At 43.2% G+C, this 16498-nt stretch overlaps 1 protein-coding gene across 7 annotated transcripts in view; it reads right to left on the reverse strand.

The window, feature by feature from the left end:
• Positions 1 to 16498, reverse strand: part of SH3RF2 (SH3 domain containing ring finger 2) — a 134629-nt gene that overhangs the window by 25867 nt on the left and 92264 nt on the right. For all 7 annotated transcript variants that reach the window (XM_070517258.1, XM_014860708.3, XM_014860707.3 and 4 more), the window contains exons 6-7: positions 6631 to 6722; positions 5170 to 5340 (exon numbers count right to left, since the gene is read on the reverse strand). In XM_070517258.1, the coding sequence (XP_070373359.1) occupies positions 5170 to 5340; positions 6631 to 6722 (263 nt within the window). The remainder of the gene's footprint in view (positions 1 to 5169; positions 5341 to 6630; positions 6723 to 16498) is intronic.

A 16498-nucleotide genomic window follows, 5' to 3' on the forward strand; every position in this document is an offset into this window, starting at 1 on the left:
TGATGCAGTCAGTGGAGGGGAGTGGCTGTCCGCCAGTAAGAGCTCAGCCTGTATTCTGGAGATGAGGGCTGGGCAGTGGAGAGAAATCCCCAGCACTGACTTCCATGCAGAGTCTGCATCTGCCTGTCTTTTGAACAGATGCCTCTAGGTGTTGGATGCTGCAAAATGGACTGACAACAAGAAAGACAGGTTCCAAATTGTTTCCAGAAGCAGGAGAAGCAGCAAGGACAGAAGATAGTTAACTAGGCCCAAGCCAGCCTTATTCCACTAGCCCCTTCTTTGAACAACTGTTTACAGATCAAGGTGTGACCTCATTTTTCCGAGCCCAGCCCTAGGCTGGATTCCAGAAACTCCTAAATCCCAAGTCCCCCATCCAACACTGAGTTCCTCTATGTCTTTTGGCAAAAAGCTTAGCACTTACCTGGCACTTTCTCCTAACATCAAAGCACTTTACTTAGATATATTCATTAATCCCCATGACACCCCAGACCTGCAGACATTATGACCCTTGTTTTCTAGATGGAGGGACTGAAAGATGCTCTCGGTTTAAGTGGGAGGAGTGCATGTTGCCTCTGATGTGCTCCACTGTGCTGCTGTGAGTGTGCAGGTCCCTGTGTCCCCTTTTCTATCTGTGGTATGAGCCTTTAAGAGCTTGCCCAATATCTGACTGGGGCATTACCATCAGCAGCTCTACTGTGCTCCCCACCGGCAGTAGCTGCCTGGTGAGGCGAAAGCTTGGACCTTGCCAATCTTCCCATCTTTCTGTGTAGAAAGTTAAAGGAAAGTGAGTGGTGGCCCATGAGTCACTTTTCTCCATCCATAAGGCACCAGGAGGGCATATATGTCTGTCTGGTGAAGGTTGCAAGAAAGAGAAATATCCTGGCAGAAGGGAATTTATTGGGGGGACAGGAGGGGAGGAAAGGGCTTGGAGACAGGACCAAGGGAGGCTGCAGAGCTCGGCAGCAGGAACCTGAGGCGGGAAGAGTCAGATCAGAGGCTGCTACGTGTGTTCTTGCCATGAGTGGTTTTCAACTTTGCCCGCATTCTTTCCTCCCTTGTTCAAGTTTCCAGGTCCCAAGAGGGAGCATCAGACTGGCCAAGCCTGTCCCTTAGCTATTAAGAGGAGCTGGTTTCTTCAGCCTCTGAAAAGGGAGGAAGCTTCTGCCTCCCACCAAGACTACGCATGAAGGAGGAAACCCAAAGGGATGTTGGTGCCAGTAAGAAGGGCTGTGGAGAAAAAGGTGACAAACGTTCTGTACAACCTGAGCCAATGGATGCCTCCGGAATCAGGGGACATAGGTCACGGTGGCAGAGATTTAGTCCCAAAACTTTGACTGGGGATGATGCTAATAAGAGAAGAGGTCCAAATGCTCTGCGGGCATGACACACATTTGAGCCCTGGCTGTTTTATGAAAGGCTGCACTGAACACCAAGCGGGCTGGTGGCAGAGCACAGCCATCAGCGCAGCCAGAAAACAAAGATGGTGGGAGGCAGACCTCACCCACACACTGACCAAAGAGCAGAAAGGGGCCTTGCTGATGTGGGCCAGCCCACCCAGTTCTAATGCTTAACTCACTAAAAGTAGTAGAAACTCAGCAGACAAAAGACGGCATCATTCAGCCCTGAGAAGTGGGAGGAGCTAAACACCCCACTGTGGAAATGGTGGTTAAGAACAAGGGTGAGCTGCCCCCAGAGAGATAAATTGGGCATATGTCATCCACATCAAGATTAGTGAAGACAGAAACTTCTCTGCACCAGGGAGGCCATCAAGGGAAAGCATTGATCCACTGTCACCTAATAGCCCTCAGGAGAATATACTCTGACAGGGACTTGTTCTTCTTGGAACTGCTGGTTCCCTAGAAGCAAAAACACCTAGCAGCACAAGCAGCACCTCAATATACACATATGTTCTGATTTCTGTGAGCTGGGGATGGGGGATGGACTCAGTGGCAATCTATGGTGCTGAAACTCTATCCATTGTCTGACATGCAGCCATCTTGGTGTGGGTGAGTCTAGGTGCTCATGACTTGCCCAAGAACACAACAGATCTACCTGGGAGAAAAGCCAAGAAGGAGAGAAAGGGAAGCTGGAGCCTTGAAATACATTAGAATGGAATGCTACATGCATTCTAGTTAGGATGACTATATGTCCTGACTTTCCTAGGAGAGTCTCAACTTACACTTGTGCTCCTGGTGTATTAAGAATGCCCCTCTTTTATTTCAAAAACATCCTAGTTTGGATGATAAATTATATGGTCACTCTTATTCTAATGGTTCTTTCATGGCATAACCAGGACTTTGGGCTAAGGCCTGATGTGTAAACGAATGCCCTAGGCATGGGCCCTGGAGAATTCATGTTAGATCCCATGAAGAAACTGTTGATAAGTCAGGCTAGGTCTCCTGGCTCTTCATTGTCACTCTACACCATTCTCCCAGACCCCCCTCAATACTTGCCAGCTTTGACTCACGTTATCATACTCTACCACCCACCACCCCACTTGGTGCAGTGATCATTTCCCTTCTAGATCTCTCCCCTCATTCCTTGAAGATTTTAGCTGCTGGCTCAGTCATTCTCTCCAATACAATTGATCCTACCCTGATGATCTCATCAGTCTTAGGGCTGTAAGTACCATCTCAAGCCTGGACCTCTTTCTTAAATGCTAAACTCTCATACTCAGCCATTTACCAACATCTTTACTAGGATTCCTAATAGGCATCTGAGACTTAATCTGCTGCAAACTAAGCTTTTGCTTTCCTCACACCTCAAAACCTGTTCCTCTTTGGTTTTCATCTCCATCTCAGTAAAAAGCGACTCCATGTTCCAGTTGCTCAGGGCAAAAAACTTGGACTTGTCTTGAATCCTCTGTTCTTTCACATCCCATATTTGATCTGTCAGAAAATTCTATGCTTTCTACGTTCAGAGTATATCCAGAGTGTAACCACTTCTCCCTGCCCCCATGGCTAACACCTGATTCAATTCACCATCGTCTCCCCTCGGATTATTACCATATCCTTTTAACTAGTTTCTCTACTTCCACATTTTCCTCTCTACAGTTTATTCTCAACTCAGCAACTAGAGGGATTCTGGTTAAAACATAAGTTAGATCATGTCATCCTTCTGCTCAAAACCCTGCAACAGGGTTAAAGCCAAATTCCTCATTATGACCTAGAAACTTCTATAAGATCTGGCCCCTGTTACCATTCTGACCTCATCTCCTACTCGCCTCCCCCTCACTTGCTCTAATCCAGTCCTATTGGCTTTCATGTCAGACCTACTCCTACCTCAGGCTCTTTGTACTTGCTATTCCTTTGGCCTGGAATACATTTCCCTCAGAAATCCACATGGCTCAGCCTCTTCACTTCCTTCATTCCTCCTTCTTACTGCTCAGTAAGCCCATCCCTGACCAATTTATTAAGATTTTAATCACTTCCACACAAATTCTATCCCCCTTTCCTGATTTATTTTTTTTCTTAGCCCTTATCATTAACACATCATGTATATTACTTATATATCTTGGGTACTATCTTTCTGTCCCACTAGAATGTAAGTTCCTGTGGGCAGGGTTTTGTGATTTTGTTCACTGGTGTTTTTCCGGTATCTAGAAAGGCATCTGACACATAGTTAGTGCTCAATAGATATTTGTCAAACAAATGAATTAAACATCAGTTACAGACGCTCTTAGATTGCCTTAGGAGACTTTGCAACTTTCTAACAAGTGCCAAGAACCTTCCATTGAAGGGAATAGCTATGATCTTCTACTCTAACTTTCTGCCATGGGAAGAAATCTTTTTCTGCACACCTGGGTTATGGGAACCCAGACTTTGCCTGTGTTCCTTCAAGAAAGGGGTCCACCACCTCACCAGCCAGCCTGATAGAAAAAATCTGTGGGTTAGAAAGTGCAGCCTTTCATTGAAGCAGAACCTTCTAAGGTGCGTCCTCTGGTTCACTGCCCCTCATCGGACAAGTCTACTTCCTGGCCTACACAGTCTGTTACGGTCCCTCTGACCCTGTTCTACAGCTTCAACAACCCTAGTTTCTTTGTTTAAAAATTATTTTATTGAGGTCATATTGGTTTATAACATTGCGTAATTTCAGGTGTACATGATTATGTATCAGTTTCTGTATAGAGTGCATCTTGCTTACCACCACTAGTCTAGTTTTTGTCCATCATCATACATATGTGCCCCTTTACCCCTTTTGCCCACCCCCTACTCTCTTCCCCTCTGGTAAACCACTAATCTGTTCTCCTTATTCATGTAACAGCCCTAGTTTCTTTATCAGTTTCTCCCATGATGTAGTTTTCTGTCTCACCATCCTTGCCGCTCCCCTCCGGACACACTGCCCTGCCTACATGAAGGCCCCCCAAACTGGACATGTGACTCCAGGTCTGAACCTTATAGTGTACAATGGGATTATCACTTTCCTTGGAGTTATGACTCTCTGGCATGTCATAAAGACAGCATTTGATGTGTGCTGATGGTCTCACTGCCCTGTGGCTTTGGCTGGGCTGATGCGGGGGGTTGGGGGGAGTAGGAGGAGCCAAGGATAGTTTTAGGGTCTGTGCATTTGTGGTCATGGTATGAGGTGGCTAGACAAACAGTGGGCAGGTGAAATTGATAAGTATGCCACAGTATGAAAAAGTTTGGGAAAAGCTGTTAGGGATAAAGACCTACAAGGAAACTAACATTTGACCTGGGGAGTGGTCTGAGTTCATGGAAACCCTGTCTAATGGCCCAGCATCCTGGGAAGTTTCCCCGATGCGCTCTGGGAGGACATCTGATCATGACATTTCCCCATTACGCCACTAGATGGCGTATCGGGGTGCAGGATGTGAAGTGGGATTTTGGGGGTTTGTACAGTAGAAAACCTGAAATCTAGTTCTTGAGCAAGTTGCTTAACTCTGCATATCGGTTTCCTCATCTGAAAATAATATCTACCTTACAGGATTCTTGGGCATAGCCAGGGAGTTAAAAGGTGCAAAAGTGCTTGTAAAATGTGAAGAGCTGTAAGAAATATAACCTTTTTGCTATTTTTTTTTTTTAAGTGTTAGGAGAGTGTTAGGACAAAAGCTGTTTCTCGGCCCATACTCTGAAAGAGCATGAGTTCTTCAGCAGTTCAGCCCACAGAGGGCCCCTGACCTCCTGATGCCAGAGATTGGAGAGGACGCACCTGAAAATGGGGATGACATAGTTGTTGGGGAAGATGCCGACACGTCCAGTGACCAAGGAGACGCCCCTGAGCCAGCCGTCCTGGTACTTCCCCAGGACCCTGATGCCCTCTCCCTTCTGCAGATCCAGCTCATCAGGTCCGTGGGCTGAGTAGGAGTGCAGGGCTACAAACCTGGGGAGACACAGGGAACTGGTGAAGGAAGAGGGTGAGCGTGCTGGTGGAGGGCATGGAGCCAGCAGAGGGCGAAGGGAGGCAGCACATCAGAGCCCATCAGCTGAGTGGCTGATTAAAAAAGTTGAGAGACCTTAAAAAACTGAAACGTCAATATGTAAGGCAGACAAAAGTGGTAGAACCTGGTTGAAGCAGCAGTGGAGGAGCCCAGATCCTTGCCCTCTCCATCTCCCCCTCCTCCATGGATGCTGCACAGCTGCACATCACCAGTTTAGGCCACATGGGCACTTTGACAATGGGAAACTGGCCGAGAGGAGAGAAAGGAGTTGGCTACCAGGAATTAGTGGCAGAGCCGGGTCTCAAACCCAGAAGTAATACCTAGGATGCTCTTTCACACTGCTAAGAGTGTCACCCAAGAAAGTGGTTGCAGCCACAAGGTTCATGGAAAGGGGAGGTCAGCACAGAAGCCTCTCTGAGTAGAGGCATGTTTGACCCCCAGGAATAGCCTGACAAGATAGCTTAGTGTGGGTAAGGAAATGGACACTGGGAAGTGGGAGACGGGGTTATTTTAGTTTTTTGGCACACAGTGGAATACTGGCTGCATGGTGGGGATGGAGGGAAATGGGCTTAACATGGAAAAATGACCTTGGGTTAGAGCAGTGACTTTCCAGTCTGAGGTCCATACAGGAGTCAGCCAGCTAGCATCCGGGGATGAGTCAGGGGGTGAAGACACTAGGGACTAGTGCGGAGGTGAGAATTCCTGCCTGACTAAAGGCATTAAAAACTGACCCACTTTGGCTTGCCAGATTCAGGGGTTACCAGTACATGGCCTTCAGGCTAGACATCAGGAAGTTGTTCTAGACTCTAAGGACTCAGACACTGCAGTGTTTTATCAAAGGGGCTAAGGGAGTGTTCTCATCCGCAAGTTTTTTTCCCCTCCAAAATGCTATATTTATTCTTTGCTGATTACTAAAGCAACATCTATTTATGATCCAATATTTTGAATCTAAAGGAAGGCAATAGAAATTTCTCAACACTCAATCTCCCTGCAATGTTTTGGTATATAATCTTCCAGTCTTTTTCTACTTTTGTAAAATAAATAAGCTAGGATGATATGGTTTGCTAATTTGTGTTTTTTGTCATTATTTCCTTTGGAGGTTGTAAAGGAAGGGGAGATGTTGTCTCTCTGGATGGGATGGTTTGGGAGTGGGGATGCTCCATGGCAGAGGGATGGCAAAGATGACCCCTCTGTGCCAGGACCGGGGGTGGAGGGCTGAGCTTTTTACTCACATGTTAGCTGAGAGGTGTTGCTGGGAGCCGGGCAGACTGACGATGGCCGTGGAATGTCCTGGGGAGGCAGGTGCAGGGTGATAAGTGCTGACCTACACAGACAGAAAAGACAGCCAAGCAGACAGTGAATGCCACAAGCCAGGCCCACAGCGGAGCTGCTACAGAAAGGCCTGACGCAGCTGAAAACCAAGAACCATGCCCAGCCAGCGCCACCCATCGTGCGTCTTCTCTGTGGTTTGTGGCTGTGGGCAGAGTGGGGTGGGGATGGATTGGTTTATGGCCTCTCAGGGTGGCATGCCAGGGCTGTATTCCAAAAGACCGCTCAGTTACGGCAGAGGATGAAGACCCATCCAATTTACAGTCAGCAGGGCACTGCCATGCTCGTTGATCTGTTCCCCCCGGCCCGTCCCCAGACACCTCCCAGTCACTCAACTCCCTCTATGAAAACTTACTCTTAGAAAATGAAACAACAGCTAATACTGATCGAGAACTTAACACTTGCCAGGCAGTTTTAAGTGCTTTAGAAGTTTTAGCTAATTTAATCTTTATTACAGGTACTACTATCTCCGTTTTTGGATGAGAAACTGAGGGAAAGAAAGGTCACCCAACTACTATGAAATAAAATTTAAAACCAGGTAGTCTAGGTCCTGAGCCCACACTCTTATTAATGCTAGTACTAACACACACAAGCACACACATGTTTATCCAGTGACTTATGGAAGGTAAATCTGAATCCTTTTCCCTTTTCCAGGATGAAAGAGGGAGCAACAATACTAAACGATCCTGGAAACTGCCTACCATCCTGGGACCTTGTTTATTACCTAACATTTCACCTTATTTCCTTCTTGGCATGTATTTCAGACTGTGATTGTTTCCTTGTTCATTTTCTGATCATTCCCCCCAACTAGACTGTAAGTTTCATGAGGGCAGGGAGTATGTCTTCTTCATCATTGTATTTCTTATGTGCTTAATATGTAGTCGTAGCTTAAAGAACAAACAAATGAATAAAAAGGTCTTACTACCCAGGGCACCAAGGACTAATGAAACCTCAACCATCTCCATGCCATCCAGAGTAAATATATTGAATCTGTCTTCAGTTATCTACCCATAAGTGATGGTAACTATATATATGTACCCTTTTAGGACTATGCTTTTGTGGGTACAACTATTGTCTGTGTATGTGCCTTTGGGCAAGTGTGAATGCATTACTGAGTGCAAATGTGTATGTTTGTTTAGAACCCATGACAATTTTATGTACATATATGATGGCATTGGTCTATTATATGTCTGATTACGTTCACACGTGAGGGTCTATGGATTGATTTGCACATATGCTGTGTGCGATTGTCTATATGAGGCTGTGATTGTAATTGTCCATGTGGGATTCTGTGTGTATGGATGTGAACTTTAGAGGTGTGTGCAGGTATGCACGACTATATAGTTGTGTGTGTGTCTGTGTTGACGATTGTCTAAATGTATGTGTGGTTGTGTATGTGTGTATGACATTTTGGAATCCAGTTCAGTTATAGGATCAGAAAACCATTCCCATCGGATAATAACAAGTGTTGGTAAGAAGGCAGAGAAACAGAAACTCTCATATAGTGCTGGTGGGAATGTAAAATGGTGCAGCCCCTTTGGAAAATAGTCTGGCAGTTCCTCAAATGATTAAACATAGAATTACCATATGACCTAGTAAGTCCACTCCTGGTACACACCCAAGAGAGATGAAAACCTATGTCCGCAGAAAAACTTGTCCATGAATATTTACAGCAGCATTATTCATAATAGCCAACAGGAGAAAATAACCCAAATGTTCACCAGATGAATATATAAACAAAATGTGGTATATCCATGCAATGGAATATTATTCAGCCATAAAAGGAATGAAGTACTGGTACGTGCTACAACATGGATGAACCTTGAAAACATTATGCTAAGTCAAGGAAGCCAGGTACAAAAGACTGCATTACATAATTCCATTAATATGAAATGTCCTGAATAGGCAAATCTATAGACATAGAAAGTAGATGAGTGGTTTCAGGGGTTGGGATATGGGGGTGATAGTTAAAGAGTACTGGGTTTCTTTTTGAGGTGATGAAATGTTATAAGATTGTGGTGGTAATGGTTGTACATATCTGAAGTGTACATCTTAAATGGGTGAATTGTATGGTATGTGAATTATATCTCAATAAGCTCTTAAAAAAATTCCATGGTCACTCATCCAAGGCTCTCTAACATTGCATAACATATTCTGAGCTTTGCAATTAAATATTGTCAACCAATTCCCTTAAACGGAGATGAAAAGTTACTAGCTTTGGGCTCCTTACCTGTGACTGGGCAAGATGAATCCCTGCTGGGCTTGGGAGATGTGCCAAAGGAAAGGCTTGTTATGTGAACAACTAATCTTATGTTTGTGGAGACTGTTGGACCACTGATTAAGCAGGATGAACTTCACCTAACACCCATGACTTTCCAATGTTATGTCTGAGTAAAAAGCCCTTCTATCCATAAACACTAATAATTATTTAGAGAGGAGGAAGATGCCAGAATGCAAAGCCATCCCCCCATTATACTAGGCTCTGTCTTTTTATTTCTCTAAGTCTTCATCTGGAGCGGAGTGTCCTATTATTTGGACACTGAAACTGGTCAGGATTGAAACCAGTGGGCTTGTGCTGGAGATCTTTCTAATATGGAATGGGAAGGGAGGATAGATTCTCAGGGTCTGAGGTGTCCTGGAGGAGAAGGGAGAACACATGTGGGAGAAGGAAGAAAGAGGCAAGGGAGAAAGAAGGAGAGAGGGGGAGATAGTGGACAACTCTGAGAGTTGGGGAGAGAGTCAGAAACTGGGACTGAAACACAATGGGAGAAAGAGACAGAGCCAGAGGGACAGAAGGAGGAAGGAAAAAGAAAAAGGAGATTAAAAAAGATTGGAAAACTCTCACAATCCATTTAGAAGAAGACAAACAACCCAACTAAAAATGGGCAAAAGATACCACAAAAGATACATTGAGTGGCCAATAAGCAAATGAAAAGATGCTCAACATCAACAATTACCAGGAGAATGCAAATTAAAACCACCATGAGATACTACTACACACCTATGAGAATGGCTAAAATTAAAAAGACTGACCATACCAAGTGTTGGTGAGAAAGTGGAGCAACTAGAACTCTTATATACTGCTGGTGGGAATGTTAAAATTCCCACCATATTGGAAAACAAGTTGGTCATTTTTTATAAAGTTAAATATGCACTTACCACATTACTCAGGAATCCTACTCACAACTATTTATCAAAGAGAAATCAAAACATATACCCATACAAGGGCTTGTAGATGAATGTTCATAGCAGCTTTATTCATTTTAGCCAAAGACTGGAAACAACCCAGATGCCAATCAACTGGTGAAGGAATAAACATATTGTGGTATAAACACAGTGGAATACTCCTCAGCAATACATGGAATGACATGGATGGATCTTAACATCATCCTAAGTAAAAGAAGCAGAACACACAAGACTGCATATTCTATTATGCCGTTTGAATGGCATTAAAAAAAAAAAAGCCAAAACTATACTGAGAGAAAACAGATTAAGGAGTGCCAAGAGCCAGAGGTGGGGAGAGAGGATTGACTGCAAAGGGGAACGAGAATGTGCTAGAAATTTTCTACAGAAGTGATAGAAATGTTATAAATCTTGATTTTGGTAGTCATTACACACCATCATATATTTGCCCAAGTCATTGAACTGTATACTTAAAATGGTTGAACTATAGCTCAATAAAACTGTTAAAAATATGAATACATTATCTAGTTGGCAGGAAACATCTACATGGCCTTAGCATGACCCAGCCCAAGCTCTGGAATTGGTCAGGGAAGGGGATAGAGATGGCTCAGCTTCATAGTGGGCAGCTAGCAAGTGACCCTCATGGCGGAGGGCCACCTGAATAGGAGAGAATCAAGAGTTGTAACCTATGGGTCAGGCAGAGGCTCAATAAATAAAGTAAAAACAAAAATGAATGAATGAATGGAGTAGTAGGAAAAGAAGGCAAGATGGATAAAGGCAGAGAAGACAGAAACTAGTAGGGAAGGAGGACAGAGAGAACAAGACAGAAATGAAGGCCCCGCCCAGCAAATGAAGACAACTGAGTAGATGGCCAACTTCTAAGGAGGCAAGTCTGTTCCTGTCACTGGGATCGAAGACCAGCTTTTCTGAGTGAAGGGGCCTGGTAGGTGGTTCCTTGGGGTCAATTGTGAACTCAGGTCCCTGTCCATAAGGGGTTTGTGAGGCACTTGTGAGGTCCTCCAGTAACTGGTCCTGCCTGGTATAGGGTTCGGGACCTGAGCAGGATCAGAGAGACGATGTGCTTTTGAGGGTGGGGGTAGGTATTTCTGCTATGATCTAAAAATATTCTTTCCTCCTTTTTGAAAGAAATGACTCATTTAAAAGAAGTCTTTATCAGTAACAGAAGGATCTACAGAGGTGTGGCCTCTGGGCGTTTTCAGATCTTCAGGTATGAAGTGAGGGAGGAGGACGGCATGGATCCTGGCGCAAAGTTGTTGCAACACTCTGCTGGCCCCTAAGCATTCCCCATCAGCCACGTGGATGGGTGTAGAGAATGCGGCTCCCTCTCAGGAGTCTGGAGAACAAGTCTAGCTTAGTATGTGGCTCGGGCATTTACCAGGATTTGTGTTCTTGGGCAAGTATTGAATTCTGGAGATCCTCCATTTCCTCATCTGTAAAATGGGGGGAATAATGGAATTTCTCTTATAGAGTTGTTATGAGAATTAAATACAATCAGTGTACAATTTACTTATTTTTATCTGCAAAGAGATTAGCTGTTGCATAGGATGGGGATGGGGAAAAGCACATCATTTTATGCAACAGCCCCGCAAGGTTTGGACTGAGAGCCGGACCCAAGAATGTGATGGGGGTGGGAACAAGCAACCCTACTTCCCTATTCTAGAGGAAAACATCCATAGCTTTCCAAAATGTAAGTTTGCTGTCCCCCTCCCCACCCATGCTGTGGCACTTAGCTATTTCCTCCAGGGCTTGTACCTTCTCGTCACTTGGTGGGCACGGGGTGACTGTCTTCCTCAACAGAGTGTGAACTACCTCGGAGCCCATTGCGTTCTTGCATCTTGGTATTACCAGGAGCTAATAAGGGCATGGAACCTACAGCGCGTCCACTCAGGGTTGAGAAAGAGCTGCATTTTAGAGACAGAAAATTAGGTTTTATTTGATAGTTTCTGTACCCACCACTACCGGTAATCTGGGGTTGACCATTGGACTTTGTAAAGTTGAAAACTCGTTCCCCTCTGTAGATTAAAAGACACTTCAGAGCCACATTCAGCAATGGCAACGTGTGGATCTTATTTGGCCCTAGGCGCTGGGGTTAACGCAATAAACAAGACATACAAGACTCCTTCCCCATGTGGAACTCACCGCGTACACGGGGAAGGCAGTTACATTCATAATTATATGAGCATGGCACATGTTGGGGTGGGGGAAGTTCAAGGTGATCTGGCGCTGCCAGGAGAGGCTTGCCTTGATTTCCAAGAGGTATTTCACTCTCGCAGCCTACGATTCCAACGCGAACTTGCTATACACAGGCCTCATTGTCAGTACCCCCATTTTTACAGGCAAGGAAACTGAGATCAAAAGATTACATGATTTCCTGGAGGTGGCCAGCAAAGGGGAGGTCAGGTTGATACCAGGACCCTAAAGCAAGGACCCTAAGCTCAGAGCCTTTGCTGTAGAACACCAAGGTTAACACATCGTTTCCAGATCTCAATGTGGCTGAAGGGGTCATATACATGAGACATGTTTGTGTAACCCAGAAAAAAAATGTCCAGCCGAATCCAACATCCTGGTTTCATGCTCATGATATGTTACAATGACCACCCACTCTGTCCAGTGTCCTTTGTAGTATGGGCCAGATCTGATAGCAGGTGGAATATGAAGTTGTTTTTGTGCATTTCTCTTCTTCCTGGCAGAACAGAATCCCAACAGAGTGAGAGCTCCTTGGGCCAAACTGCTCTCCTTCCTTCTCCATCCAAGCCAGTCTCAGAGCAGCCCAGCCTGCAAACCCTCCTCGTGTGTGACGAGCAGGGAGCAGCCACCCAGTGCTGTTTATTTGCCCTGAGAGTAAAAACATTGTTTGAGAAAGAGGACCGTTTACGAGCTGGCAGCAGGTCCATTTAGGTCCACTTAAAAAAAAATTTTTTTTTCCCTAAAGTACATGGATATGTCAGCAGGGGTAATATTGTGTAACGCTGCGAAGACTACTAGATTTACAGCTCCGTAGTAGTTACTGAAGCTTAGAATATTCTCTGTGATCTGGCTCCTGCTTTTCTCTCCAGCCTCACCTCCCTTCACTCCTCTCACTCCTCTGCTTCAGCCCTGGGGTCTTTTCCCAGCTCTTTGAGCAGGCCACATCCACTGTTTCTGTCACTCCTCACCTCTGCTTCCCCTCATCCCCGCCCTCTGCTCTGTTACTTCCTTTGTTATTACAATTTTAAATTATAAATATATTATGCATACAAGTAAGTGTATATAATTTTATGTATCATTTAAAAAATACTAATAAAACTAACACCTGTATACATACCACTCAACTTAAGAAACAGAATAAAAATAGAAATCAAATACTGTACTTAGAGACCCTCTGCATTTTCCTCTGTAATCAGATCTCTTCCCTCCGCCAGGAGGTAAGCACAATGCTGAAATTTGTGTTAATCATTCCAATGCTTTTCTACGTAGTTTTTACCACCTTGGCATACATCCTTGGCATGCAACATGTTGTTTAGGTTTGCCTGTTTTTGAACTCTGTGTGAATAGATTCACATTCATGTATTCTTCTCTGACTTGCAGCTTTTGTTCAACACTAAGTTTTTGTGTGTGTCTGTGGTAAATTTTCACTGCTGTCTCGTATTTCATTGTATGCATACACCACCATTTAACCATTCTATCATTTATGTGTCATTTGGGCGACTTTCAATTTGGGGCTGTTATGAATGATGTTGCTATGAACATTCTTGTATATGTCCCCTGTGCATATGTACAAGAGTTTCTCCAGGATACACACCTACAAGTGGAATTGATGGGCGATAGGGTATGAGTCCGCTCAGTTTTATTAGGCAATAACAAACTTTTTCCCAGCGTGGCTCTAACAATTTACACTTCCACCAGCAGCGAATGACAATTCCCGTTATCCCACAATCTCACCAGCATGCAGTAATGCCCAGCTTTTTAATACCTACTTAAGGTGCGTGTGAAATTATATTTCATTATGGTTTCAAATTAATTTCTCTGAGTACAAATGAGCATGAGTTTCTTTTCTAATGTTTATGAGCCATTCTAGTTTCTAATATGAAAGGCCTGTCATGTCCTTTGTCTGTTTTTGCTCTCTGCTGGGTTATTTATCATTTTCTATTAAGTTATGGAGTTCTAATATTTTGGATATGAATCCTTTGTAGCCTGTATTTTTACTTTGTGGTATCTTTTGATGAATTAAAGTTCTTCTTTTTAATAGTAAAATTTACAATTTATTCCCTTATGGTTTATACTTAAAAAAAATCTTGAATGCAAAATTTTTTTAATCTCAAGTTCATAAAGATATATTTCTATATTGTCTTCTAAAAGTTTTATAGTTTTGCTTTTCACATTCAAGTCTTTAATCCACCTGGAATTGATTTTTGACAAGGGAGGAATCCAATTTCATCTTTTTCCACATGGATACCCAATTAGCCCAGCACCATAGTTCATCCTTCCCTTCTGATCTGCAAAATCCACTCTGTCATAAATCAAGTCTCCATGCTGTGTCTATTTTTGGGTTCTCCAGTATGTTCCATTGGTTTAATAGAATCCTTATGCTAAATCCATGCCACCTTAATACGATAGCTTTAAAAATAAAATTTGATATCTGATAGGGTAGGTTCCACTCCAACCAAATTCCATCGTCTTCTTTAGAAGTATCTTAGCTGTTGGCTTTTTGTTCTTCTATGTAAGTTTTAGAATCACCTTTGAGTTACAAACAAACAACACATTGGGATTTGAATTTACAGATAAATTTGGAGAGAATCAACATCTTTAAGATATTGTTTTTATCCAAGAGCATGGCATAATTCTTCATTTATTTAGGTCTTTTTTAATGTCTTTCAATAAAATTTTATAAATTTTCTCCAGGAAGGGCTTGCATGTCTTTCGTTGGGTTTATTCCTAGAGATTTTCATTTTTATTTTTTTAAAATTGGTACCTGAACTAACATCTGTTGCCAATCATCTGTTTTTTTTTCTTCTTCTCCCCAAAGCCCCCCAGTACACAGTTGTATATTCTAGTTGGAGGTCCTTCTGGTTGTGCTATGTGGGACACCACCTCAGTATGGCTCGATGAGCAGTGCCACGTCTGCGCCCAGGATCCAAACCTGCAAAACCCTAGGCCACCAAAGCAGAGTGTGTGAACTTAACCACTCGGCCGTGGGGCTGGCCCCTATCCCGAGATTTAAAAATTGAGTTACTTTTGTAAATGGTACTTTTAAAAAAATTATTTTTCTAACTATTTGTTTTCTTTTTAGAGTAAAGGAATGTAAGTAACTTTCTTGTATTAATTTGTATGCAGTAACCTTTCTCAGCTTATATTTATTCCTAATAAATTTTTCTATTCTTTTGAGTTCTTTATATAGGCAATAACATCATCTGAAAATAATGACAGCTATGTTTCTTCCTTTCAAATACTTAATCTTTTATTTCTTTTGCCTGCCTTACAGCACTGGCCAGGTGCTCTGGGAGGGAGAGTACTGAGCAGAAACATAACAGGCACTCTGTTCTTTTCCTTAATCTTGAAGGGAATGCCTTCAACATTTCACCATTAAGTACGATGTTTGCTGTAGATTTTATATAGATTTCATTTATCATGTAAAGGAAATTCCCTTTTAGTCCCTGTTTGATAAGATTTTTAAAAATATATGCATAATGAATGGATATAAAATTTTATCAAATATTTTTTTCTGTGTCTATTGAAGAGATCACATGGTTTTTCTCCTTTAATCTATTAATGTGATAAATTATGCCAATTAATTGTGTCATGTAAAACCAACCTTTCAATCGCGGGAAACACCCAACTCAATCATGATGTATTCCATTTTCATGCATTCCTGGGTTTGCTTTGCTAATATACACTTGAGGGTTTTAGCGTCTGCGTTTATGAGTGAGGTAGAACACAAATTTTCCTGTCTTATGTTTTTTTCTGGTTTTGATACTAAGAATATCTTAGTCTCATGAATGAGTTGGGGAACATTTTCCTTTCTTTCATTCTTCGGAAGAGTTTGTAAAAAGTGGAAGTATCCCCTCCTTGGCAGCGTGGAAGAACTCAGCTGTAAACCTGTCTGGGTCTGGGGCTTTCTTTGTGGGAAGATTTTAAATTACAGATTCAATTTCATTAATGGTTATGATACTATTCTGAAGGCTTGCCAAGCGCGGTTTACCAGATGTAAAATGTTTTTTCATAAACTTTGTTTGCTGAAGATAAATTCCTGATTTATTTATTTCCCTGATGGCCTCTGTTGGGGAGAAGAGGCGGTGCTCAGATCATGTGCAAAGAGGCTTGAAAAACTGCAGCTGACATGGACTGTCAGTTCACATCCTTAGAGAACCCCAGAGTCCCACTGCTTGACTCAAGAAGCACCCCATGGGGACAGTCATTGCTTGGGTGGATTTCTGTAACTCCCTGAGACACTATGCAGCCATGGCTAAGAGAATGGACTTTTGGGACTGTCGGCACCTGAAGCTTCCAGAGAAGGGTGGGGTCTGGCACTCTCTACAGCTGCGCTCTGCAATAGCTTCTTGGGAAAAAGCAGAAAATGCAACCACACCT

This window comes from Equus asinus, chromosome 9, assembly GCF_041296235.1.
Source record: "Equus asinus isolate D_3611 breed Donkey chromosome 9, EquAss-T2T_v2, whole genome shotgun sequence".
In the NCBI taxonomy this organism is placed as follows: Eukaryota; Metazoa; Chordata; class Mammalia; order Perissodactyla; family Equidae; genus Equus; species Equus asinus.